The sequence below is a fragment of the Lactuca sativa genome, chromosome 7, assembly GCF_002870075.4.
Source record: "Lactuca sativa cultivar Salinas chromosome 7, Lsat_Salinas_v11, whole genome shotgun sequence".
Lineage (NCBI taxonomy): Eukaryota > Viridiplantae > Streptophyta > Magnoliopsida > Asterales > Asteraceae > Lactuca > Lactuca sativa.
This window is the reverse complement of record NC_056629.2, coordinates 80334062-80360304: the sequence shown is the minus strand read 5'-3', so window position 1 is coordinate 80360304 and position 26243 is coordinate 80334062. Positions and strand designations below refer to the sequence as shown.

At 36.7% G+C, this 26243-nt stretch overlaps 1 protein-coding gene across 10 annotated transcripts in view; it reads left to right on the top strand.

The window, feature by feature from the left end:
* LOC111914013 (probable 3-hydroxyisobutyryl-CoA hydrolase 2) overlaps window positions 1–19577 on the top strand; it is a 55558-nt gene extending 35981 nt beyond the window's left edge. For 9 of the 10 annotated variants that reach the window (XM_023909759.3, XM_023909764.3, XM_023909763.3 and 6 more), the window contains one exon: window positions 19314–19577. In XM_023909759.3, coding sequence (XP_023765527.1) covers window positions 19314–19451 — 138 coding nt within the window. In that variant the 3' untranslated portion in view covers window positions 19452–19577. Of the gene's footprint in view, window positions 1–328; window positions 386–19313 lie in introns of those variants that run through there. The other variant, XM_042896609.2, reaches the window with a different exon arrangement.
* Window positions 19578–26243: the final 6666 nt, after the last annotated feature.

Genomic DNA, 26243 nt, shown 5'->3' with positions numbered 1-26243 from the left:
AAATAATAATAAACAAAAAATAAATAGCTAAAAGTTAGCTGAAAGATAATTAACAAGAAAGTAGAAAGATCAAACACTAAATGTATAACACCCAAACCTATTAGGGGCAACCAAATCAACGTAAACTTAAAGATGCTTAGGAGACCAAGTTTCCTGTGATAACTTATTATTTAGAAATTTAAAGAATGTTGATTTTCTCATTCTTTAGTAATTTTCATTAGGACTTTAACATCTTTGAAAATAATTTTACTACAAACCTTCAAACGACACCACACACGTCTCTAGCACAAGATATAGGCACCTTATTTTGAATTGGAGATTTAAATAGATCCTTATTTTAAACCGGAGAGTTAAAGAAATCATCGACTAATTAATATACCAACATCCACCAAAATCTATATGTACTCTATCACTACTACCTGTAATACAAGAAAGTGAGTGGGTCAGACTTGGAAGCCTGATGAGCACATATGATTTTCAACCCACAAAAATTAAGTTCATCAAATCATTCAACCCAATTACCCGTTCTGATTATCCTCACTTTCTGTCCCTAAAGCATCTAATTTAAGGGACATAGCCTAAGGATTATCATCGGGATGTACAACACTTCTTAGGGTATTCCTTAACAATATATGTCAAAATGCAACCATGAGGAGGATGGAGTACATCTGGTGAGCACGTAGTTCAAAAACACCTACAACTTGCGAGTCTGTCAGCGTTCCACTGGATTGTCTAGTATATGCCGTAGTCATTATTTATACTCCGCTAGATGACTGAATCAGCTTAAACATCAATGCCTCTTATATTTTTTCATCATTTATATCATCTACCAATCTTTACATATCATAATTATAAGTATAAAATACATATATAGTTTAAATCGAATAAAACATGTATATTTTGTTCATCCAACATAGATATCAAGAACACAGAAAATATACACACATAACATGTAATTTATATTAAATACTTCATATGCATGTGTAAGATGAAAGTAACTATGCACTCTCTTGTTAAAGTGATGACTCCAAACTCGGGCAGCGCTTCACTTCTAACAATTTTATTTTCCTTTGACGAAACCTAGTATAATTATCACTAGATTTTAGTCTAATATTTATTGTGACTAATTATTAGTCTAGATTTATCATTAACTCATAATCTATTAAGTAAGGATTAGCAAGGCAGGACAATTGAAAGGCAAGACCATTTCGACATATAACTTTTCTGAAATCCAACAACCAAGCCCATTGTGACCATTATAGGTTCATAATAGTGATAATGAACTTAAACATAAGTTATACTTAAAGTAGGGTAAACATAACTCACTTACAAGAGGGTTTTAGCTAGGAGCCGGGCTTTGTAGAGGTAGAACTTCTGAGTCGAAAACTCTTCTTCTCGGAGCCTTCTGGTGCAATGGGCTTCGCCTCTAACACTTGGGAAGTGCTAGGGAATGAGAGGGGCTAAGGAGCGTATTTGAGAGAGAAAGAATGGTTTTATTGTGAGGAAATGAGGTGATTTATGCCTCTATTTGTAGGCTGATGGATCACATTACGCAGGGCGTAACTTCAGAGAATGCGGGGCGTACTCGGTACACTGGGCATACCAAGACCTACGCTGGGCGTACGCAAGCCATGTGTCGAGATCCGGTGCGAAGCCGTGGGGAGAAAGGTGGGGCTGTGATTGTGCCACGTGCAAGGTTGTAGAACTCGTTACTCGGTACCTGTTTAGCCGACTACCGAGTAGCGAGTACTCGGATTTGGAAATTTGTGTAGAAATATTTTTAGGGAAATTATATATTTCAAAATAATAAGATAAAATCATAAGTCGATTGAAATATATAACAAAATTGGATACATGTGAATACACAAAAAATGAAACACACATAATGGTCTCACTTCGTGAATAATTACTGAAAATTTAAGATATATATGTAGTAATAGTCACATGTATGTGTGGTAAATAATAAATCATTAAGTATATTATACATATTAATCAACGAGTTGACCAAATTTCACAACACTACTTAGTTCGTAAGGGGCCGATCGGGGAGTACTCGGGATTATGTAACTCGCATTGGCAAGGGGGGGAGTAACGAGTACTCGGAGGAGTAATCGGCCAACTCGGCGAGTTTTACAACACTGGCCACGTGTCAGCCTTACATCTTAACCCATAATTTAATTATCTTCTAAATTCCGTAACTTTCGTATACGAGCTCCGTTTTTGACGTTTTTTTATATCCATGCGTATGTAGCGACGTGATCTACAACTTTCGTTTAGACTCTATCGGCTAATTTGACTTTATTTTTAAAGTTATATTTTAACATACTTAGACAGATAAAGTTCGTTAAAAATTCATAACTTTGTCATCCGATGTCCGTTTCCATCTGTCTTTATATCTTCTGTCATAAATTCGATTTCCGAGCTACATACCATACATAATAAACATATAATGGGCCCAGCCCATTATGAGGCCCCGCCCGACATCGAACCCCACTCGGTATACAGATCTGTTAGTCGTCGGGACCCGAGCGGTATACATACAACATATAAACAAATAAACACATAACACATGCAATAATCACAAGATATATTGCATACAAAATGGTCATCGGGCCCCGACTAGTAAATATACAAGCACATAACACATTCAAGAGTCACGCAAACATCTAGAATCCTAAACTTAAAAAAATTATGGGTCAGCGTTGGTGCCTTCGACCCGCCAATCACAGTGTAACACCCAGAATCAGAAAGACCAAGAAAAGAAAGGAAAAAACCTAAGTCAAGGGGTCAACTCGTCGAGTCCATAGGTGAACTCGACGATTCGCAGCGGGATCCGGGTTATGGAATAAGTGTTGGGTTTTGAGCATTCTAACACTTCCTAAGTGTACATGCAACCCTAAATACCTTGGATCTATGTTTTCTCTATTATACATGCAAATAAGAACATCCAAGGTATTATCCTAATCTAGCATACAAAAACTATGAATGTAACAAGATAGAATACATACCTCTTGATGTAGCTTGATGTCTTCAAGCTTTAAGAGCTTAGCCCCAATAGTGTGGAAGCCTCAAGTGGAATCACAAATCACCAAGACGCCTTGGAATACTTTAGAGAATATGATTACTTGGTTCTCTCTAGTGAAATTGGCTAGCCCTTCTTTAGTGTATCCACACTAGTGTCAATTTCACCAACCAAAGACATCTTTATATAGTATGGAGGATTAGGGTTAAACCCTAATACCCATGACCTTTCATTTCCTAGGATCCATGGGTTAAACACTCCATGGACTATCCATGAAAGCTTAGCCCAACCTAAATGAACTTGGCCCATTCCATATATATAAGAGTCCATATTTAATTAGTTCCTTTTGATCACTTAATTAATTATAAATTAATTCTTGATCAATACTAATTAAATAATATGATTCCATATTAATATATTAGAACTTATAACATATTAATATTAATCATAAACATACTATTCTCAAAAGATTATCCATATAAATTGTGTCGGTGAAGTGCAACCCAAATGGACCATGCCGGGTCGGGTCAAGTACATACCAAATATAGTTATGGACTTAGACATTAATCCAACAGTCTCCCACTTGGATAAGTCTAAAACTATTATTGCGTATGACTTCAAACCTAACTGGCAATCGTAGCTCTCAAAAGCTTCTGTCGTACTCTGACCTTGTAGATGAACTCTGACCTTTGTCAGTGACTTGTCCATTAGATAAGAGATCATATATTCCTCCATTCTAGATATCATATGGACTGAGACATGGATTATAATCATTCTCTCTGTCCATTTGTTGTTTCTCGATTTGCGATTTATGACGACTGACTAATTGAACGAATCAAATCAGTCCTGGCCCGGCCGAGCACTTCCATTTGTCATCATCAAATCATCGAGGGGCCCACAAATATCGCTTTTATCCCGAAGGTAAAAGGAACGGATAAACTTTGACTCATATGGCTTGTTCTACTACTTGTTGAATCATACACAAAGGCACGTTTTATAGCACCGAGTTACCAAATGCGTTTTCGTGCAATCAATGTACTATCAACTCATAGTAACAACTCATATCTCTAGGTTTGAAGAATATAAGATATTATCATCTCATGATCACTCGTGATAAAATCCATGAAGTGATTCCAATGAGCGCGGGTTGAATCCAATACTCAGAACTTATGAGCACTCATGAGTGTTGTAGCCCTTTGTCCAACACCTTAGACCTCTACAAGCCAACCCATGACAGTCTTAATTCATATCTACTTCCAACATATGACCGACTGTGGATGTTTGAATAACTTAGTCATTCAGGAAGAATAACCCAGTTTATTCGGGAAGTCAAAACATGCAAAATAAAACACAATAATAATTGAATCCAATACGGTATCAACCCTTTGAACATAAATAAAACACCTTTTATTTATCACCATATGACTACACATTATTCATTGTATACTGTTTCAGCTATCAACTTTATTCTTGAATTTAAAACAATAGTTGTCCCATGCTCCAAGCATGTACACTATGTTTTCTTAAACACTAGTCATGCCACACACCAAGTATGCATACTATGTTTGTCTATGATCTTTACTTTGTGAACTAGATCAATTGAACATAACTTCAATGATTCTCTTTTCACACTCCCAAATCCTTACTGCAAATGCAAGAATTCCAAATTCATGCCATTTACAGAAATCTGTTAGATTCTAAACTTATATGCATTGATCCCCTTGTAACGATTATGCACAAAGTCACAAAGACTTGGCAACAATCATTACAGAGTATTCCAAAGGAGATCAACTCCTTGGAAATATCCTTCTTGCATTAAGTTTCCTTAATCTTACACAGATTGAAAATTCTAACTTTGAAACATTTCCAGATTCCATTTTGACTATCACTTCTGAACAAGAGTTGCCTCCTTACAGATTATGTCAATATGGTCCTTCCAGAATTATCACTATACTTCCAATTGTCCTTGAGTAACCAATCTTTGGTAAACCTTAGATTGTCCTCGACAATTGTTTAATCCTTTTAGTCATATCCAGTTCTAAACCTTTTCCCTTCTTAATGCCCCAGGCATTTGGAAAATTTTAGAACGGATGAATATAGCACATGTAATCGATCCTATATCCGAAGCATATGGGACACGATTCATGATGTCTTACATAAAGACTAAACCAGTCTTTTGCTATAATATTTCCATTTCAATTTGCCAAGTTCTCATAATTCAGATTATGAAAAGGGATGCCGTAATCATAATCGAATTTTAGAACGCAAATAATGGACCCATATATAGAATTTCCTTATGTTGAGCCATTCCAACATGAAATTCATATATATCCTTGACTAAATGATTAAAACCTCACGATCTAAGCTTATAGATTTGAGATGAAGCATAATTTCCTCTCCCTTAATTATAGCAAAACAACTTTTTCCCAATTGAAACTTTTGTTTTCTATAATTAACATTGCTAACTTGCAATACTTATCATAATTATCATGCTCCCACTAACATGATGATTATTAGCATAACACTTATGCTCCCACTAGCTTTGACATGTACTCAGAAATCAGCTGGACAGTCTGAAATTTAGATTCATACACCCTTTCCGTAGATAGCTCACCTGTGTGTCTAAGCAATTTCAAGAACCATGAAAAGGGATACCGTAATCATGGTCTCAATTGCTTAGGCATTTGCCATTTCTCACAAGTCCATGTTAGTGTGCCGGTTAACCACACGCGCTCCACTAATGACTTTTGAAAATGCAAATAACACAATTGATATCTTCGTAAAATCTACTTAGTGAAAGCGTTTCCTCACCATCATTTTCATGAATCGGAGAGAAACCTTATGACACTTAGATTTATATGGTGTATGAGTTCCTACCCATATGAATTTGTCAAACCATAATCACAAGACAAAGATAATGACAAATCCAAAACCATATGGATTGAACTCAATCTTAACTTCTTGCCACCTGGCAGCTCAAGGGCCTGCCATTGCTTCCAAGTTGTTATGTAACAAACTGAGAACTCTAAGAACTCATATGCAAAGGTTATAAACCTCAAGTCGTGTGCTAGTGAAGAACTTCAGGTTTTATTCTTGATTATTTCTTGAGACTTTCAAGACCTTTAAGACTCCCACTGTCCTCTTGACATATAAGACTCCCTTGTCAAACATCCAAGAGATAGTGCAGATTCTAATCAAGAAAAACACTTTACCCAATTGGCCTAAGTTGGTCTTTGTTTTATCCAAAACATCACAACTTACCAATTTCAAATGTACAAGAGTAGAAAACTTTTACTCTTACATTTGACAAGTGTTTTAAACCTTCTTTAAGACATGCCACTCAAATGACAATCTTGGAGTATGACTCTAAGACTTGTATTGGAACGAAGTATGACTCATCTTCTTGATTTAACCATTTCAACAATTCAAGTTCCTCTTCTTAGTCATAAGAATGCACTAAGATTTCCTTAGAGAACTAATTTTGATATGGTTTCTTAATCATTAAGATGATCACAAAACTAATACTAAAGTACTCTCCCATCTTTTCAGATATGAGAAACTTTTATCCTTCTGCCTAACTTGATTCTTCTTATTCGCCCTGCCATACATTGGAACCTTTTCCAATGTCTCAGAGTTACACTTAAGCTTGTAAGTATAATCATATTTACTGAGCTTTAGTAAACTATGACGAAGAGTCTTATCAATCTTTTGTGGTGGACTTAATCAGTGCACAAGAATGTGTACTCGATCCCTTAGTCCTTTACTTGACTCACACATCCATGTGGCCGAGTAATTAGTCTTAATTTTCCAAAACTTGAAAGTTCTCATTCATCATGCTATACAACTTGTATGATTCCAAGTTCCGGTCCAATTGAAACTCGGGTGATGAGAATCTTTCCTTATTTGGTAAATCTAGACATTACCACAAATGAAAGAATCAATTTCATATTTCCACTCTTGCTCTTAATGGAATCATATAAGCAACAATTTTTCCTCAAAAGCCATTGTAAGGATATTTTAAAATAAATAAAATCAAAAAATTTTTCTTTTATTTTAAAACTTTGCGGAAAAACTTATCCTTACAATCCATATGAAAACTTGTTGTTATCTATTCCTAAGCAATATCTCATAACTCCTAAGAAGTAGCTCAAGAATCCAATCTTCAAACTATGCGATAGAAATCCATCTACGCCATCAGATTCAGCATATTATTTCTTTAACTTTCTTCACCTTTCTTTGATTCTTAAAACATCACTATGTGACCTAGTCACATCATGTATCAGGAATCTCAGAATAGAAACTTAACAGAGTTAGATAGTGGACTTTACCTAAAGTAGAGTCAAACTTGTTGACTTTAACATCCTTAGGTAAATTTGGCAGCTTCGCAACCAATGCTCCTTTCTTTGGCAATATAAACATATGGACCCTTTGATAATGGTACACGAGACTATGACATACTTAGCTTTTCTCTTTACCATTTGGTCAACCGTGTTGACTATGGCCGATCCCTTTCCATTGGGAAGAGAATGCTTTCCGGGATTTCCTGTGTCACTATTGTCAATGTCCACCAAGTTTTAAGGAAGTTGATCTTAACAAATAGATAAGATCATTAAGGGTCCTGTCATAGTCTGTTTCATAGGTGTCCCAAAGGAACTCACTATGTGACTTAGAAAGTGATTGAACCACTGACTTTCTCAAGACTTTGACACCCAACTCTCCCGGCTTGTCAATATGTGACTACATCTCCAAGACGTGACCACACCTAGACCTTGCCTTGCCAATAGGGCCTGAGTGACCTTAAACTTTTCAAGAACTTGTGGGTTGGGGAGAATAATTGGAGGAGGTGAAAGAAGTATGATTTCCAAAGGACATCATCTTCATTTAGGAAACCTTGTTTCAAGAGATTTGGGAAGATCATAGGTGTCTATTACAGACATCTTTTGGGAGATATTCAAGATAGTTGATTTAAAGTCCTTAATATGACACCCAATATGAAATATTAAGGCTAGGACCCAACAAACTATTTTATAACTTAGAAGAGGTATGCCGTAATCCAAGCTATAAAATATTTGAAGGTAGGTGAATGACGATTCACCAATTTCCACCAAGATAAACGAAATGTATTATTAGGTTTTAATTGGTTTTGAAACTCCTAGATCTTTGAGATTCATTGAACTGTTCAAAGGCACGTTTCAATCTCGAGTGTGCCCTTCAGGTTTTGTGACTGGGATGCCGAGGATCACAAAACAAGGTGTGAAGTAACCATGCAAATCACTTGGTACCCTTAATAAATTACCCCTCAATCGATGTGCCGGTTAACCACACACGCTCCATCGATACTATGATAAATATTAAGTCACCCTTTACCTACCTTGTTAAGTCCAAGTTAGTGTGCCGGTTAACCACACACGCTCCACTAACGACTTAGACAAAGTGTAAAGTGTAATTTCATGGGTTAGCACCTTATTCACATTTTTCCTAAGTAACTAAGATTGGGTATTATTAAGAGTTTAGTTACTTAGTATTATCATTAATACTTTTAATGAAGGGAGAATTCTAGTCCTGTCAAACCCGTTCGGCTAACGACCCTCCACCAGTCAAGCAAGCGGTGGGTGAGAGTGGACACCCATTAAGTTGCCATTTTATAGGCAACAACCTTATACCCACCTTATAGACCGGCTTCGTGAATAAGGCGTACTAGCGGTAAGACTGACTTTACTCTTATACATATATATATATATATATATATATATATATATATATATATATATATATATATATATATATATATATATATTATTAACTTATAATATTATAAAGTATAAGGGTTGAATTTTAACTTTTAAAATTCTAAGGGCTAACTTGGAATTAAAGTATTCATAAGTGAAAACTTTACAAATTCCAAAACTTGAGGGCAAGTTTTGAAACTATTCAAAACTAATTAATTCCATAACTTATGTGTTTAAAGTAGTTTTAATCCAAAAACTCTTCAAGTTCCATAACTTGAGGACAAGTTATGGAAGACTTTAAACTAATAAAAGAATTAACTTTTCTTTATTTTATAACTTATGGAATTAATTAAGGTTACACCTTTTTTTTATTATATTTTATTTTATTAAATGAAGAGACTCTTGGTCCTCCATAACTTGAGGACAAGTTATGGAGTCATAAAACCATTTAATTAGAACTAGACTCTTCATTTTTGTAACCTTTGCCAATTTTTATGAGTTTTATGATTCTTAAATGTGACTTTTCATATAACTTGAGGACAAGTTACAAAAACACATTTTAGAATCAATTCTTAGATTAATTTGGATTAAAACCAACTATCACATAATTTTATTCATTAATCTAAATTCACTCATAAAACAAGGTAACACAAAAAACTTTTGGTGATCCATAACTTATTCTTAAGTTATGGAATCCTTTAAAACATTAACACCAAATTTTGTAACTCCAAAAAAACTTTGAATCAATTTTTTTGTATTAAAACCTTTTCATATCCATAACTTATGGAGGTTTCAAAAAATAAAACTCTTTAGATCAAACTTTTAAAACTAATAAAATAATCATATTATTTTATCTTTTATTAAATTTGACCTAATTCAACTCATAAAGCAAATTATTCAAATTTTACAAATAATTAGTTTTTCACAAGAACAAGTAATTATCTTAAAATTTGACAAACTTCATGTTTTTTTTTTCCAACTTTGAAAATAAAATATTTGCATCAATATAACAGAAAACAACCCGTGGCTCTGATACCACTGTTGGGTTTTGAGCATTCTAACACTTCCTAAGTGTACATGCAACCCTAAATACCTTGGATCTATGTTTTCTCTATTATACATGCAAATAAGAACATCCAAGGTATTATCCTAATCTAGCATACAAAAACTATGAATGTAACAAGATAGAATACATACCTCTTGATGTAGCTTGATGTCTTCAAGCTTTAAGAGCTTAGCCCCAATAGTGTGGAAGCCTCAAGTGGAATCACAAATCACCAAGACACCTTGGAATACTTTAGAGAATATGATTACTTGGTTCTCTCTAGTGAAATTGGCTAGCCCTTCTTTAGTGTATCCACACTAGTGTCAATTTCACCAACCAAAGACATCTTTATATAGTATGGAGGATTAGGGTTAAACCCTAATACCCATGACCTTTCATTTCCTAGGATCCATGGGTTAAACACTCCATGGACTATCCATGAAAGCTTAGCCCAACCTAAATGAACTTGGCCCATTCCATATATATAAGAGTCCATATTTAATTAGTTCCTTTTGATCACTTAATTAATTATAAATTAATTCTTGATCAATACTAATTAAATAATATGATTCCATATTAATATATTAGAACTTATAACATATTAATATTAATCATAAACATACTATTCTCAAAAGATTATCCATATAAATTGTGTCGGTGAAGTGCAACCCAAATGGACCATGCCGGGTCGGGTCAAGTACATACCAAATATAGTTATGGACTTAGACATTAATCCAACAATAAGTGACCGAATCGATGAGTCGACAAGTGGACTTGGCGAGTCTGGTCTGAGCAAGGAAAGCCCTAATCCGAGGGTTTGCACCCTATTTAAAGGACCTCATGTTCTCTCTTTAGTCCCCCTTGTCAGCCAGAAGCTGCTATACACGATTCCAAACCCTAAGTTGAGTGAGAGAAGGAAGAAAGTGAGTTTGGGGCTTTGCAAGAGGAAGACTTGGAGGATTTGACCACTAAGGAGCTGGAGGATCCAACCCTTTTGTTGTGAGCATCAGTTTGAAGGTAACAATCTGTCACCTTGCCTTTGTTGCTTCTAGATCTTCTCATGGATGATGTTTTGGGGCCATTTTGGTATGATAAGGAGCCTTTTTGAGTTAGAAGTCCAGATCTGAGGTTGCTACTTCAGATCTAGGTGTGTCTTGGCCCAGAGACCCATAAAGTATCAGTTTTTGGTGTGTTGGTAAAGCATGTTTTCCCCAAACCCTAGCCCTAGAGTGTTTTAAGCCTATTGCTCCTTGGTTTCACGTAAAGTTTGCAACTTTACGTGAGGAATAGACTTTGGAAGAGTGGATCTACAAGATGGAGCCCCTGCATGGCTCGAAAAGCCACTGTATGGATTAAGAACTGAAGCTACTCGGCGAGTCACATGGGTGGACTCGGCGAGTTGGATGAAGATAGGCAGGAAATCGACGAGTTGGCAGAACAACTCGGCGAGTCTATTGAATATTGCCATGGACTCGGCGAGTCTGTTCTTGGACTCGACGAGTTGGATCGCAGAACCTCAACCTTTTCTGGTTAAGACTTAGATCGGTGACTTGAGTGGTGACTCAGTGAGTTGGACAGGATGGGACTCAGAGATCATTGAACTCGACGAGTCGGCGGGGTGACTCGGCGAGTTGAGGTTATTGTGAGAGTTTCAGAGCATAAGGACTCGGCGAGTGGAGTCAGTCAAGAAGTTTGACTTTGACCAGGACTTTGACTTTGACAAGAGTGGACTTAGTTGGCTTCTAGAGTTCTGTTTGGATCTAAGTTTTATGTATATTGATATTGGTAGCTCGGGGAGCTAGTGGAGCAGCGGTTCAGAGAATTGTCGGTTAGGAGTCAGAGGGTTATCATAAAAAGTTCAGTAGTGCGGGTGAGTTTCCCTTTGTGTGAATGGGTCTACGACCACAATGCCGGCCCATGTAGTTATGAGTAGGAAGACCCGGGGGTTAGCCCTTGGCACTGTTTGCTTGTATGATATTCAGGATCAAGGTCCAATGTCGGGCGGGTGCCCAAGGAATGGTTTGCATGATAGAGTATACTTGTTGTCTGTGTGATGCATGTATGTGCCTGGTAGGGAGGTGAGTGTGGGCGAGGTCCCATATCTCACCAATAACGGAGTATGGATGGTGTTCCATATCTCATTAGTAGCAGAGCAGGGGCAAGGCCCGAGATAGGTATGGAGTGAGTGTGGGTGGGGGCCCATATCTCACTTATAGTAGGAGCTTGGATGGGGTTCCATGACTCGCTAGTAACAGGATAGGGGTGAGGCCCAAGAAAGGCAAGGCCTTAAGACAGGAATACAGTAGGGTATGTTCAGTTATATGTTATATGCTATTTTGTATTATGTGGTTAGCGGGCGGGGCCCAGAGACAGGAGGGGCCTAAAAGAAATAGATCTGTATCCAAGCGGGGCTCGAAGCCAGGCGGGGCCTGGAGTGGCGGGGCCGTTGTAGCGGGCGAGGCCTGGAATAGCGGGCGTGGCCCAGTATGTGCAATATGTGTTTATGTAGGGTATGTGGTAGGTTGGGGAACTCACTAAGCTTCGTGCTTACGGTTTTCAGTATTGGTTTCAGGTACTTCCGGTACGGAAGGAAGAGCTCGGGGTGATCGCATGGCACACACCATTGATTAGTCAGCCTGGGATGTTTTACTCTGATAATGAAAATATGTTTTGGGAATGATACTCTGAATTTATGTTATGACTTATGATATGTTTTCATGAATATGGCTATGGTAATGATTTAAAGAAAAATTTTTGGTACAAATTTTTGGGACGTTACAAGTTGGTATCAGAGCCTTGGTTTGAGGGATTCAGACATACTTTAGGGTGTGTCTGAACTCAAACTAGGGTATTGGTATAAAAAAAATTCAAAATGAAAAGTCAGTTTTGTAAAAAGAGTTTTGAGAAATGAAATAGTTTTAGAAAAGCGAAAGGAACTTTAATAAGAGAAAAGGGTGTGGTGCATGCAATCAGCCGAGCTCAAGTAAGTACCCCAAAATATTATCAGTTAGTAGAACAACATGCTAGATTAGGACTAAGGATCCAGGGAAGATGCCTTATGTGCTTGTTATATGTGCTTTTGAGCTGCATGATAGTACTGGTTAGACAGTAGTAGGGTAGCCTGTTTAGACTATGCCTGGGTATATGAGATTATGCTACATGCTAGTACATATTCTTGAATTGGGATTATGATTGCTTGGGTATGGTTTGATTTTCCCTTGTCTGAATGCTGCTTGCTTTGTGCATTTTGGGATTCTGAGTGATGGGAGTTAGGCATTAGGTGAATACGTTACGTCACATGTGGTCAGGGTTGAATAATCTCAGAGTGCTGGATTTGGCCCTATTGTGCATCTCTTGTCTGAGTCTAACTGTTGTAGGGACGAGTCTTTTACTCGAAGGATTATCTGAGCCTTATCACATGGGATGGTATTCAGGTGATGGCTAATTGACATTACAAGGAGGCCTTCAACGGCTGAGGACTGGTTTGGGTGGAGTCAGAGATTTTCCCTAGGGTAAGCCTAGGATAAGATAGTGTTGGGAGCAGTAGTAGTAGAAAAAGGGACCTGGTGGAGTTGAAGCATCTCTTGAGGAAAGTACGGATAAATGTGGAAGGTAGTATGGGCCCGTACTACTGAAACCAGAGGATCCGTACTCGATTCGGGAAAGGCCGAGACGAGACCGGGAAACTTGTAGTGTGTGTGTATGATCCCTCAGCAGTGATGAGTATTCCGATAGTTATTATGATATGTTTGAAGCATGGTGACATTGCCTGAGAGACCAGTGGGCGGATCAGGCGCCGAAAAGGGACCAGGCTTGGGTTCAGGAGCCGAGCAGCTCGAGGAGCGGATGAGGGAGTTGATATCAGCTGAGGTTACGCGCAGTATCCTAGAACAGACTCCTGTGATCTTTGGCATGGTCAAGGAGGGTATACTGGAGATCTTGGATGAGAGGCTGGGAGCCTTCCGTGCTGAGATGATGGCTTTGATGGGAGCGCGTACCTTGAAATTCCGAGAGTTCAGAGCTTGCGGAGCACCAAATTATCATGGGGCTAGGGACCTCATCGCTAGCAGCTGGTGGTTGGCCGATGTCGCCAACGCATTCCGTACGAGCTGGTGTCCCGAAGGGGGACAAGGTCAGACTCGCCTCCTGTCTCCTGAAGGACAGAGCGAGGGATTGGTGGGAGGAGGTTGGTCATGCCATTGGTAATGATGCCGTGTTGGCCACGATGACATGAAGCGATTTCTCGGCCACATTCAGGGCTGAGTTTTCACCGATTATTGAGGTGCAGCAGTTGGCACCGGAGTTTCTCTGACGATGCGTCCTCGTCCGGCGACACCCTCTAAGCTGGCTTCAAACCACCGAACCATCTCAGTCATTACAGGAAGAAGACATTATCCCATCTTACTACCTTCCCTCGCTAAACAACACTACCGAGGCTGACAAAGCGGGAATGTTGGCCGGAACTCCTGTACTTATGTCGGGGGCGACATCGAAGTAAATACAAGGAATGGTCCTCAGTCCACATGTTTCGTCTTGAGTTTCTGTTTCTTCCCTCTGTACCGAAGTTGACCATGGCCATAAATGACTATGAGCCCATTGAAGCTCAAGATATATGATCTTTTACAGTTAATGCTTTATCTCTTGAGTCACTAGAAAATGTCACTCACTGAAACACTCCATGGAACCCTCAGAACAACCTTGAACAAGATTGATGTTCGTTTTCCTCCTTTCTTCTTGATTGGGAATCGATCACCATGTGGTCTCTCTTTTTCTCTCTCTCTCTCTCTCTATGTTTTCACTCTCTCTCACACACATACTCTTACCGGATGTTTCACTGGAGGAGCAAGACAACGATTCACCTCACTTGATGGCATGCCGTCTCAGTAGAATACACTCACCTCTGATATTTCCCATCCTTCTTTTATCCCTCATTCCTTCTCGATTTTTATCTCGTTCCAAAGACTCCCTACACTGACCTTTACAAGAGGTGTGATAATGTGGCTAGAAGTTAGCTATCTTTCAAAAATAGTCGAGATATGAAGGTCCAAATATGGGAAACAAAATTTTGATTAAGTCTTGATGCTGAGCATTCTGATGGAGAAGGAGACAATTAAGTTTCCAAAAGCCCTTGAGGAGCTACACATACCAATTGTGAAGTTGATTGCCAGCTCAACAACTGCCCTTGAGTTGGATTTTTTGATGTTCTGCACCACGACAACGCCAGCGTGTATTTTTCCTTCGCAGTCCACCATTTTGGAGGTTCTTCTTCCGATTGCTCCACCACGACCGCTTTCCATTTCCTTCTTGCTCTCCCTTTGTTGGCCATTTTTTCCGGCTTCCCCCGCTTACGTCTCGGGTACCGTTTCTTGAGTGGGTGGTGGTTGTGTGTTATTTTGTTGCATTGTAGCGAATGGGTTGAATTTTTTTTGTGGAAGGGTTGTACGGATTGAAAATGTTGCCAAAAATTTGAAGTTGCGGTGTGCCTTGAGTGTTGAGGATGTTCGCGTACAACTCATATTGTGCAAAACAAAGAGGATGAGATGTATTTGTGTTTGGAGGAGGAGTGTTCACTACAAGAAAAAGGGTATTACCGGCGACAAAAATCGCCGCTAATACCTTTGCCGGCGACACGTCGCCGCTATTGAGTCGCCGCTACTGCTTTGTCGCTATTGCTCAAAAAGTCGCCGCTAATGCTCACCGTCGCCGCTAATGATAATGTCGCCGCTAATGACAATGTCGCCGCTAATAGTGTCGCCGCTATTGGCTTTTTAATTTTTTTTAAAAGCAGCCATTTCCGGTTGTCAAAAAACCGATACATAATAACGTTAAATGAAGAAAAACCGATACGTTAAATGCAGAAAAACGATTACATAACATCCAAGTTTTATAATACCATACATACACCAAAATAAATAACAAAATTCTTATAAATTTTTGTCGTACTACAATCTCTAATAAAAGATAAAACTAACACTACGTGTCGTCATCACCGCCACCCTCGTTCCCTCCTATAAGTTCCATAGTATTCTCCGAATTGTTGGACATTGGTAGAAGATTCTCCAACTACATAGTAAATAACAACATATAAACTTGTAATTTAACATATTAACTTAAACCAACCTAAAAACTACCAAATGATAAGAAAACTACCGATTACTAATTTATCTATATATCAACAAGCTATCAAATTAACAAACCACTAACTACATTAACCTTCTAAATTAAACCAACAATCAAACTAACAAACCAACAAACTAATAATTACTAATTTATTTACAAATACACATTACATAGGAACTATCATAGTAATTTACTTTAAATAACATTTTCAATAATAACATCCTACTTGTTTTTTGTTTTTTTTCCATTATAACATTGTAGTTTACACATTGTATACAAATACACTCCAAATTGCATACAAATACACACATACATACATTATACACATATATACATACTTTTTATACACATAAAACAACCATCAACACACTCCAAATTGCATACAAATACACACATACATACATTATACACATATATGCACACTTTTTATAAACATAAAACAACCATCAACACACTCCAAATTGTTTATAAATACATACATACATACATTATACACATATATACATACTTTTTATACACATAAAAACATAAACACAATCCAAATTGCATACAAATGCATACATACATACATTATACACATATATACGTACATTTTATACATGCACATAGATGAAATACACATATATATACACAAAACACACACATAAATGCACACATATATAACAAATTACAAAAATGCACCTGTGGTTCCCAAAATTTTGCTCTCTTTCAATTTTCAATTGGTGGTGGTAGTCTTCGATGTTGCAACAGTTCTTGGTGGTGGTGGTGTAACATAAGACAATAAAAACCAATAAAAAAACAATTAGGTTTGGAATTCTGGTCAGAAGAGAAAAGAAACAATTTTGTGCAACTGATCACAAATACAACTAGAAATCGACATTAAAAGATAAGGAAAAGAAGAAAAGAGGAACGAAAACACAAACCACAGAGGAAATCGACAACAACAGTGTCGGAATTAATGTCACAGTTAAATCATCGGAGATGTGGAAGTGGGGAGTTTCCGGTGGTCTATAGGCGTCGTCGGTATGTCTTCTAGCCTCTGGGAAACTCGATTGAGCAAAAATCTTCGAAGATAATGGATAAAAACACAGAAAAATGAAAGCTGTGAAAGCAGAAAGGGGTTGTTATTTGCGTTGACTTTTAGCGGCGACATCAATAGCGGCGACACAAGCCAATAGCGGCGACAACTAACGAGGGAACTTATGCCGCGTCTTTTTTTCGAGCTTTAGCGGCGACTATTTTCGACCTTTAGCGACGACAAATTGTCGCCGGTATTGCTTTTGTGCGAAAACGAGGCCCCAACCGTTGGATTATATACTCGATCGGACGGCTAAGGTTTACCAGAAGGGGATAACGTGGATTCGGGCAACAAGGCATTAGCGGCAACACAATTAGCGGCGACAAAAGCTTTTAGCGGCGACATAGTATAATGTCGCCGCTAAAAGCCTTTGTCGCCGCTAATGCATTGATTTCTTGTAGTGGTTGGAGTTTTGATCTATATTATGTTGTGTGTAAAAAATGAATCGAGAAATTATATGTAAGAAATGAAATGAGAAATTGTATGTAAAAAATGAAGTGAAAATGTATATATATGGTGAGTAAAAAATTGAAAAAAATAGTTTTTTTTTTTTTTTTTTTTTTTTCACATTTCGACCATTCTTCAATGGTCAATTTTTTGACCGTTACCGAAAAAAACGACGACGTATATTGCGCTTCTTCCCATTGCCACGATAACGTATGATACCATAACACTGAAAAAGGGGATCGGGGTTGGTGTTCCTCGCGTTATAACAACGTTATTACAAGGCCACGTCGAAAAAACGGCATCCGGCGTTGCCCGTACCGACTCGTCTAAGAAAACTAGAAGTCCCTCTAGTTCCGCTCTTGCCCACTTTATCATTTTTTCCATGACAATCAGAGTTACAAAGGTTCTCGTGATTGCTATTTTTGTGGTGTCTAGAAAAGAGTGATTAACTGTTAAAAAGGTTATTGATCCAATATTAATACCTTACGGAAGAAGTATCCACACACCAACGAAATATAATGGCTTGAAAGTTAATGAAATATGAACTTTGACTTTTATATTTTATGGCTCTTTTCATTTCTTTTAGGTGTGCTAGAATTTTCATGAAATAGTCTCTTATTACTAGAGACAATTTATAGATAGGGAGCACTATGTGGAGCATGAGACATTTATTGATCTACAATTGTTGAATTAATTAAAAATTTGTTCTCAAAGTTTTTAACATACCTTAATTCAATAATAACTTTTGTATCCAACAATAAAAGACGACATGCCATCAAATTTTTTGCATATCCCACATAGACACTTTTTAAAAAAGCTTATATTGGGTTTTCTTCCTTTCCAAATTTCATAAGGATCTACTTTGATTTTATTAAATATTGCTCTATTTCTTACATAACAAGCCACGAGTAATGCTTTACCCCACAGATTGTTTGACGGATTTGCATTCACCAACACATCATTAAAACATATTTTGCAAAACCCCATTATTCATTTCTTGTACACCATTATGTTGTAGTGTACATGGAGATATCATTCCATGAATTAAACCATGAATTTCACAAAAGGAATAGAATTTTGTTGGAAAATACTCTCCACCACTACAACTTATAAATATTTTTACTTTTTGAGTCTCTACTTGAAACATATATCATTTGAAAGCTTCAAAAGCTTGGTCCTTAGATTTTAACAATTATATATAAGTATATTTAGAACAACTATCAATGAACGTTATGAAATATCTATTTCCTCCTATAGTTAGTTGTCTATTGAATTCATATATGTATGAATGAACTAAATAAACGATTGTAGTGTTCCTATCATTATTGGGAAAATATTCATCTTTCCTTGATCATAGATTTCATGCTTTTCATTATGATCATTATTATAAGAAATTACCCCTTTGTATTTGTGCTATATCCTAACAAGAAACACATATAAATAGTTACATGGTTGAAGTTTTGTGTTTCCATGAAGTTTCTATTAGAAAAAGAAAGAAAGCCCTAAACTTTGAGAATATAATAATACAAAGCTTTTCAGTGGGGGTTTCATACAAACAGTTGTTATGGAGAAGAGGGGTAGTATGAAGGTTGAATATTGATGACTTCATCGACTTCATCTTTTTTCCATTTGACATCTTCAGCTTGTTGCTCACCCTTGTTCTACATCTTCTCTTAAATAATTGTTGATCTAATTGAATCATTCAACGACTTATTTGAAGATTCCTTTAACTAAATAGAGACAATAGCTTTCTTTTTTAGAAACGATAATTAAGTAAAAAATGAATGAAAGTACCATATGAAAGTTGACGTCCAACATGTAAGTACATTCTTTTAATCAAATTTTAGAAACTTTTTTTTTTCTTATCTACAGTGGTCACCATCAAAACTTCATCTAGTAAATGAGGAAATGGTAAGCACATGTTTCTCCACAATTGACGATGAAGATTGGCAACCATTAAAACTATTTGCAAGAGAAAACTCGAATCAATTTATGATGTCAAGGATCTAGCGACTTATCTTCGTTATGTGTCCATTATATCTTATTATCATGTATACTCATGTTGATTTAGGTGTTTGCATATTCAATGTGTGAATCATATCACTTTTTAATTAATAAAATAATATAGTTGATATATTTAACAAGATAGATTTGTTTTAAAGGTATAATAAAAACAAAATAACATGGTAGTCATTGCCACTATGTTTACTTCATACATTTGAGACGACAGTTGAACCATCTTAAGAGTAGATTCAAGTATCATCAAGTTCATAAAGTCAAACCTTATGCCAGTGAAATGGTAGCATTTCAATTGTTTGTTATATGGAATAACTATTTAGTATTTTGTATTAATATTAGAATAAATAGGGACAATATTTACATATATAAGAAACCCCTCTATATACATGAAGTAAGAAACAAAGAAATCTATACAAAGATATTCTAACGCACCCTGCCAGTTGGAGCAAGAGTTTCCCGAATGTTCAAACTATTTCCGAAAGCAAGAAAAAACTATGTAAGTACTCCCTTCATAAAGATATATGAAAACTAATGTGCAAATGACACATGCAAAACATGCATTTAACCAATAGCAACATGTTCTCTGACAAAATGTATGTCTATTTCCACATGTTTAGTGTGTTGGGGTTGAACAGGGTTAGACGAAAGGTACATGACACTAACATTATCACAAAACACAACTGTAGCACAAGACAAATGAGAACCCAATTCTAGAAGGTTTCGAAGACAATCAACTTTAGCCACAACATTAGCCACCCCAAATACTCATATTTAGCGTTGGAATGAGGGATAACATGTTAATGCTTAGAGGACCGAGAAACAAGATTGTCGCCTAGATAGACAAAAAACCTGGATGTTGAGTGTGATCCACGAATTTGAGGACAACCAACCTAGTTAGCATCAATATAGGATACCAAACGATCAACATAAGAAGGATGAGGATAAAATCCATAAGAAAAGGGAACCCTGAGAATACCCTTGAGCATGAGGATGTAAGGTTCTCAAGGGCTATGCATGTATAGACATGACCTGTTGAACTGTACATATCCAATATTAGGATGAGTATATGTAAAATATTGAAGTGTGCCAGCCAAGTTACGATACATAGTAAGATTAGTTGTAGGGTACCTTCAGATGAAAATTTGGGATTTGAATAAGTGAGAATACTTCAAGGATTATAAGTAGCCATGTCAACATGAAGAAGGATATCTCTAGTAGAAGATGACTGAGAACGAAACCATCCTATAGAACTGCAAGAGGCAACAACACCATGAATAAAGGAGGACAAAGGGCCCAAATATGATATAGGAAGCTTAGAGGATAATATTAAGATGAAGTTGCATAATAAAGGAGGTGGATGAGGGTGTCAATATTATATCATCAATGTATAAAAAAATACAAATAGTATCATTACCACAAGAGAAGGTAAAATAGAATTGTCGAGTTCATATATATATATGTATATATATATATATATATATATATATATATATATATATATATATATATATATAGACACACACACACGAGTAACAAATTGTTACTACCATGCGTAGGGTGCCTGTTTGGGACCATATAAGGCCTTACACACTGATAGACATGTGTGGGAAGAGTGAGTTTAACAAATCTAGGAGGTTATTTCATATAGAAAACATCATTTACAGCACCATGCAGGAAGACATTTTTTAAATCAAGTTGATTTACTAGCAAATTACGGGAAATGGAAATACTTAAGATAGTGGGAATGGTAGTTGGTTTGACAACGAGACTAAATGGTTTCATCAAAATCACACATGAACATGTTGTTGTAAGAAACCTTGAGCAGCTAGTCTACCTTTGTATTACATCAAATGGCCGTAACTATCAAACTTGTGACGGTAAGACATCGACAACCAACAATGTTGGCATTTAGAATGGAACACCTATTGTAGGTAAATGATTCATTTATGTTTTTGGCAATTAAAGAAGTAAAATGTGGGTTTTGTGATGTTCATGACGTGGTGGAGGATACACCATGACGAGGTCATGGCCGTATGAAACACACATCATCCTTGCGCACCACGACGTAGAAAATGTATGGCCACGACGTGGGGGCCGTCAGAGTGCAAACCCTAATTTTCTGGGTTTTATGCCTTATTTAACGGATGCGATGACTAGGGTTTTCACATCCTCAGCCTCCATCACCTTCCCTTCCACCTAGAAGAAACCTTAGCCTCCATTATTAACCTTGTGAGCTCTTTGTGGTGATTTTATCCTCTTACATAAGATGAATGTGTTTTTGGTGCATTGTTCTAGCAAGAAATCCCCCTCATTATCTTGTGCTATTTTAGGACTCGTGTAAATCCTCAAACACCTAACTTTTTATGTCAATCATACTAGATCTAGGTTTCCATCCACTTTCTTCCATGTTTGAGGGGGTTTGAGTGTATGAACTCCATAAAGTTGGCAACTTTATGGGTCCTTGAGGTTTCTCTTGTCCCAGATCTAGTGAGTTATTGTCACACCCCCAAACCAGAATGGCGAAAACGTTCGGGGGTGGCGGAATTCATGTATAGTATCACAACAATTGCATAATAGTAATCAAAGTACAACATCCATGTATTGATAAAGTATAAGTTTTTACATATGTGTTCAAATCAATGTATACTTGACACCAAAATGTATAGCAAAAGTTAAAAGACACGAGTCTATAATTCTACATCTTCTCATAAACTCGTGGATGTACCTGTTTACCGATTTCTTGAGAATATAAGTAGTTTTGAAAAGAGTGTCAACAATTAAGTTGGTGAGTTCATAAGTATGTTTGTAACTGAAATCTGTTATTTGTTCCTTGAAACTGTGAGTATGTTTTCCTATAAAATCCTATATTTTCTGTTGTAATATGTATAAATCAAAACGTATAAATGTTTATCGTACTCTGAGATAGTAAAATGTAGTTTTAGTTCACATGAAACCATAAAAGTATGTTTTCTCTGTACTGAAATAGTATTCTGTATTTATACTTGTATGAAAATGTTGTAATTGTAAATGTCTGGATTAACCGGCTGTACTTGTAAAATAATGTATTATCGTCTTATTATTTAATAAAATTATGTGAAGTTGTTTACTTATTCATACATTAATCGTATTGTTTAATACCAAATTATGAGTTATCATAACCATGCTTGATAACCTAAAATGGCCTGAACACGACGTTCTCCAGGCGTCGAAATCGGTACAACATTTGTCACCTTAGGCCTGCCGGCCTAGCTGTTGCAAGCAGCTCAGGTGCGGGATTGTCAGCCTCGTATAGATCTATACACAAGTGTCACTCTCTCCCTCCAGGAGACTGGTTATAATTTCAGGACTTGGTTGGTACTTAGATAAGTACATGAAGTGTGTCTCACAAATGCTATATCTCATAAACTATATTTATTATAGTTTATATGTTTGTTTTCCATAATGTTTTATGAGTATGTAGTGCATATGATCCATAAACTATACATATTATAGTTTATATGTGTTGGTTTTCCGTATTGTATTCTGAACTTTGAAAAGCAATATGTAAGTTCCATAAACTATAGCTATTATAGTTTAGATGATTATGTTTTACTGAAATTGAAAATTTTTGTACTTTTAATAATTTGGCAAGTTTAAATTATAAAATCTGTGATACGGTTGTTTCGTGAAATTCAATATTTATATCCAAATGGTACTAAAATAGTTTGCAAAAATTATATTTTTGTTTAACAAGTTTTAAATCATTTTATACTTATATAAATATAATATTTATATAATTATGATTAAATAAACAGCCGAATACATAATTCTACCTCAAGCTCACAACCAAACAAACAACAGGAAATGTAGTCAAATTATCAATTCTAAGCCTGTTGAACCTTAATTATATAATTTATACATATATAAATATATATTTTTAATAACGGCAACAATTGATAGATATTGAAAACATTTAGATATTAACACAATTTTCTTGTGTTACACTTGTATTCCCCCACTAAAATAGTGAAAAATCATGAAAACGTAGGGGTATGAACTCACCTTATGTGTGATAACAGTTTTTATAACGGAATAGATACGATGAACTTCGATTTAGAACAAGTAACGATAGCTGTTTCCTAATGATTTTAAACATATAATCATGTGTGATTAAGATGATACAAGTAATATATGTGTTGTATACTAAAAGTTTTATGGATAAAACTTGCCAAAACTTAGGAGTGGTATGAAGATGTTTGTGAAGAACTTGAAGTGAAAGCAAAAGAAGGTTGACAATTTGAGAGAAAACGTGAAGGATTTTGTTTACTGTGAATGTTTTATGAGAAGACATTTTCGAAATGTATCTTTTATATGAAGTAAAATATTAGGTGGTTTAAAGAATAATATCTAGATATTATGGGTTTTCAGCCTAGAACTCATCCCGAGGAAAGGAGTCTTCGGTCAACAAAGTGATTTCGGTCCAGTTGCTTTCGTTGTGGACCGAAAACTGATTTCTATAAGTTGGCTTCGCACGTTTTCGGTGGGGAACGAAGAGGTTTTTGGTTAGGTTGTTTTCGGTCTGAGGAGGGTAGGGTCTGCGAGGGTTTTTGGTTGGTGTGTTATCGGTTCTCGCATTTGGTTTATAGTTTGGGATTAAAATTCTCAATTTTTTCAACACTTTAATAAAAAGGAATTTCCATATATTAATTTATTATTATTTTAGCCTTAATAAATTACAAATCAACAAATTTAACTTTTATTTAGCAACTTTGACTTTTGTTGAGTTTTATAGATTTGAAAATAACGGGTTGTTACAATATCCCCATGTTATAGGGAGTTTCGTCCCTAAATTGTTTCTAAAGTGGTACTCATGAACTAGGGAAAGGATGTGGATACTTTTGTTTCTTTTGATCTTCCCGTTCCCAATTGAATTCAGGTCCCCGCTTGGTATTCTAGCGAACCTTCACTATTGGTATACGACTTTGTTTTGTTCTTTTGATTTCCCAATCCATGACTTCCATCGGTTCTTCTATGAAGTGTAGACTCTTGTTTAACTCAATTTTATCAAGTGGAATTATAAGAGTCTCGTTAGACAGACACTTCTTGAGATTAGGGACATGAAAAGTGGGATGAATGTTACTGAGTTCATGTGGTAGTTTGAGTTTATAAGAAACCGAACCAATTCTAGCAAGAATATCGAATGGTCCGATGTACCTTGGACTTAGTTTTCACGTTTTCCGAAACGTTTCATTCCTTTCCAGGGTGAGACCTTTAACAGGACGTAGTCACCAACCTGAAATTCCAAGGGATTTCATCATTTGTCCGCATAACTCTTTTGTCTGTCTATAGAAGCTTTCATTCGTTCCTAGATTTGGACAATCTTTTTTGTGGTTTCTCGAATGATCTCGGGATCAGTTAGAATACTGTCGGATACTTGGTTCTTGGCTAGTTGCGTATCACCCACTTCAGCCCAACATATATAAGATCTGCACTTACGAGCATAGAGGGCTTCAAAGGGAGCAACTTCGATGCTAGTGTGATAGCTATTGTTGTACAAGAATTTGATGAGTGGTAAATGGGTATCCCAAGCTTTACCAAAATCTATCACACAGGCTCTCAACATGTCTTCCAGCGTTTGTATAGTTCTTTTGCTTTGCCCATCAATCTGAGGATGGTACGTTGTACTCATGTCAAGATTGGTTCCCAAGGACTTTTACAGTGATTGCCAAAACCACGAGGTAAATCTACTAACCTGGTTAGAGATAATGGATATTGTCACACCATGCAATCGTACTATTTCTGTAATGTATGTCCTTGTCAACTTCTCCATTTTGTCAGTTTCTTTTATTGATAGCAAGTGTGCAGATTTTGTTAATCTGTCGACGATCACCCAAATGGTATCATGACCACCCGTTATCCTGGGTAACTTGGTTATGAAATCCATAGTAATCCACTCCCACTTCCACTTAGGTATTTCGTGTTGTTGTAGTAAACCTGAGGGCTTTTGATAGTCTACCTTAGCTTTAGCGCAAGTCAGACACTTGCCCACATAGGTAGCAATCTCAGCTTTCATGTTCGGCCACCAATAGAGTTTCTTAAGGTCTAGATACATCTTGTCTGAACCTGGATGAACGGAGTATTGATTTTTATGGGCTTCGTTCATTACAACATCTCTGTAGCCACCAAACTTCGGTGTCCAAATTTGATTCATGAGATAACGAGCTCCGTTACCCATGATTTCCAAGTTCTTTTCCATTCCTATTAAGGCTTCACCTGCCACGTTCTCGGGTTTCAATGCTTCCAACTGAGCCTCCTTGATCTATGTGGACAGGTAGGAAAGGATAGTCATAGTTAGAGACTTTACTCGGAAGCCCGAGTACTATTTTCGACTAAGGGCATCTGCTACTACATTGGCTTTACCGGGATGATAGCGAATCTCGCATTCGTAATCATTGCGTAGCTCTACCCATCGTCATTTCCTTATGTTCGGTTCTTTTTGTTTGAAGATGTGCTGTAGACTTTTGTGATCCGTAAAGACTGTGCATTTCGTACCATACATGTAATGCCTCCAGATCTTCAGGGAAAAAACCACTGCTCCCAGTTTGAGGTCCTGTGTGGTATAGTTGACTTCGTGGTTCTTAAGCTGTCTCGAGGCGTAGGATACAACCTTTCATCGCTGCATAAGAACACAGCCTAGCCCTTGCTTGGACACATCACAGTAAACTACAAAATCTTCCGTCCCTTCTGGGAGGGACAAAATCGTGTTGGGTAAGGTGTCTAAGTCCATAACTTATTTGGTATATA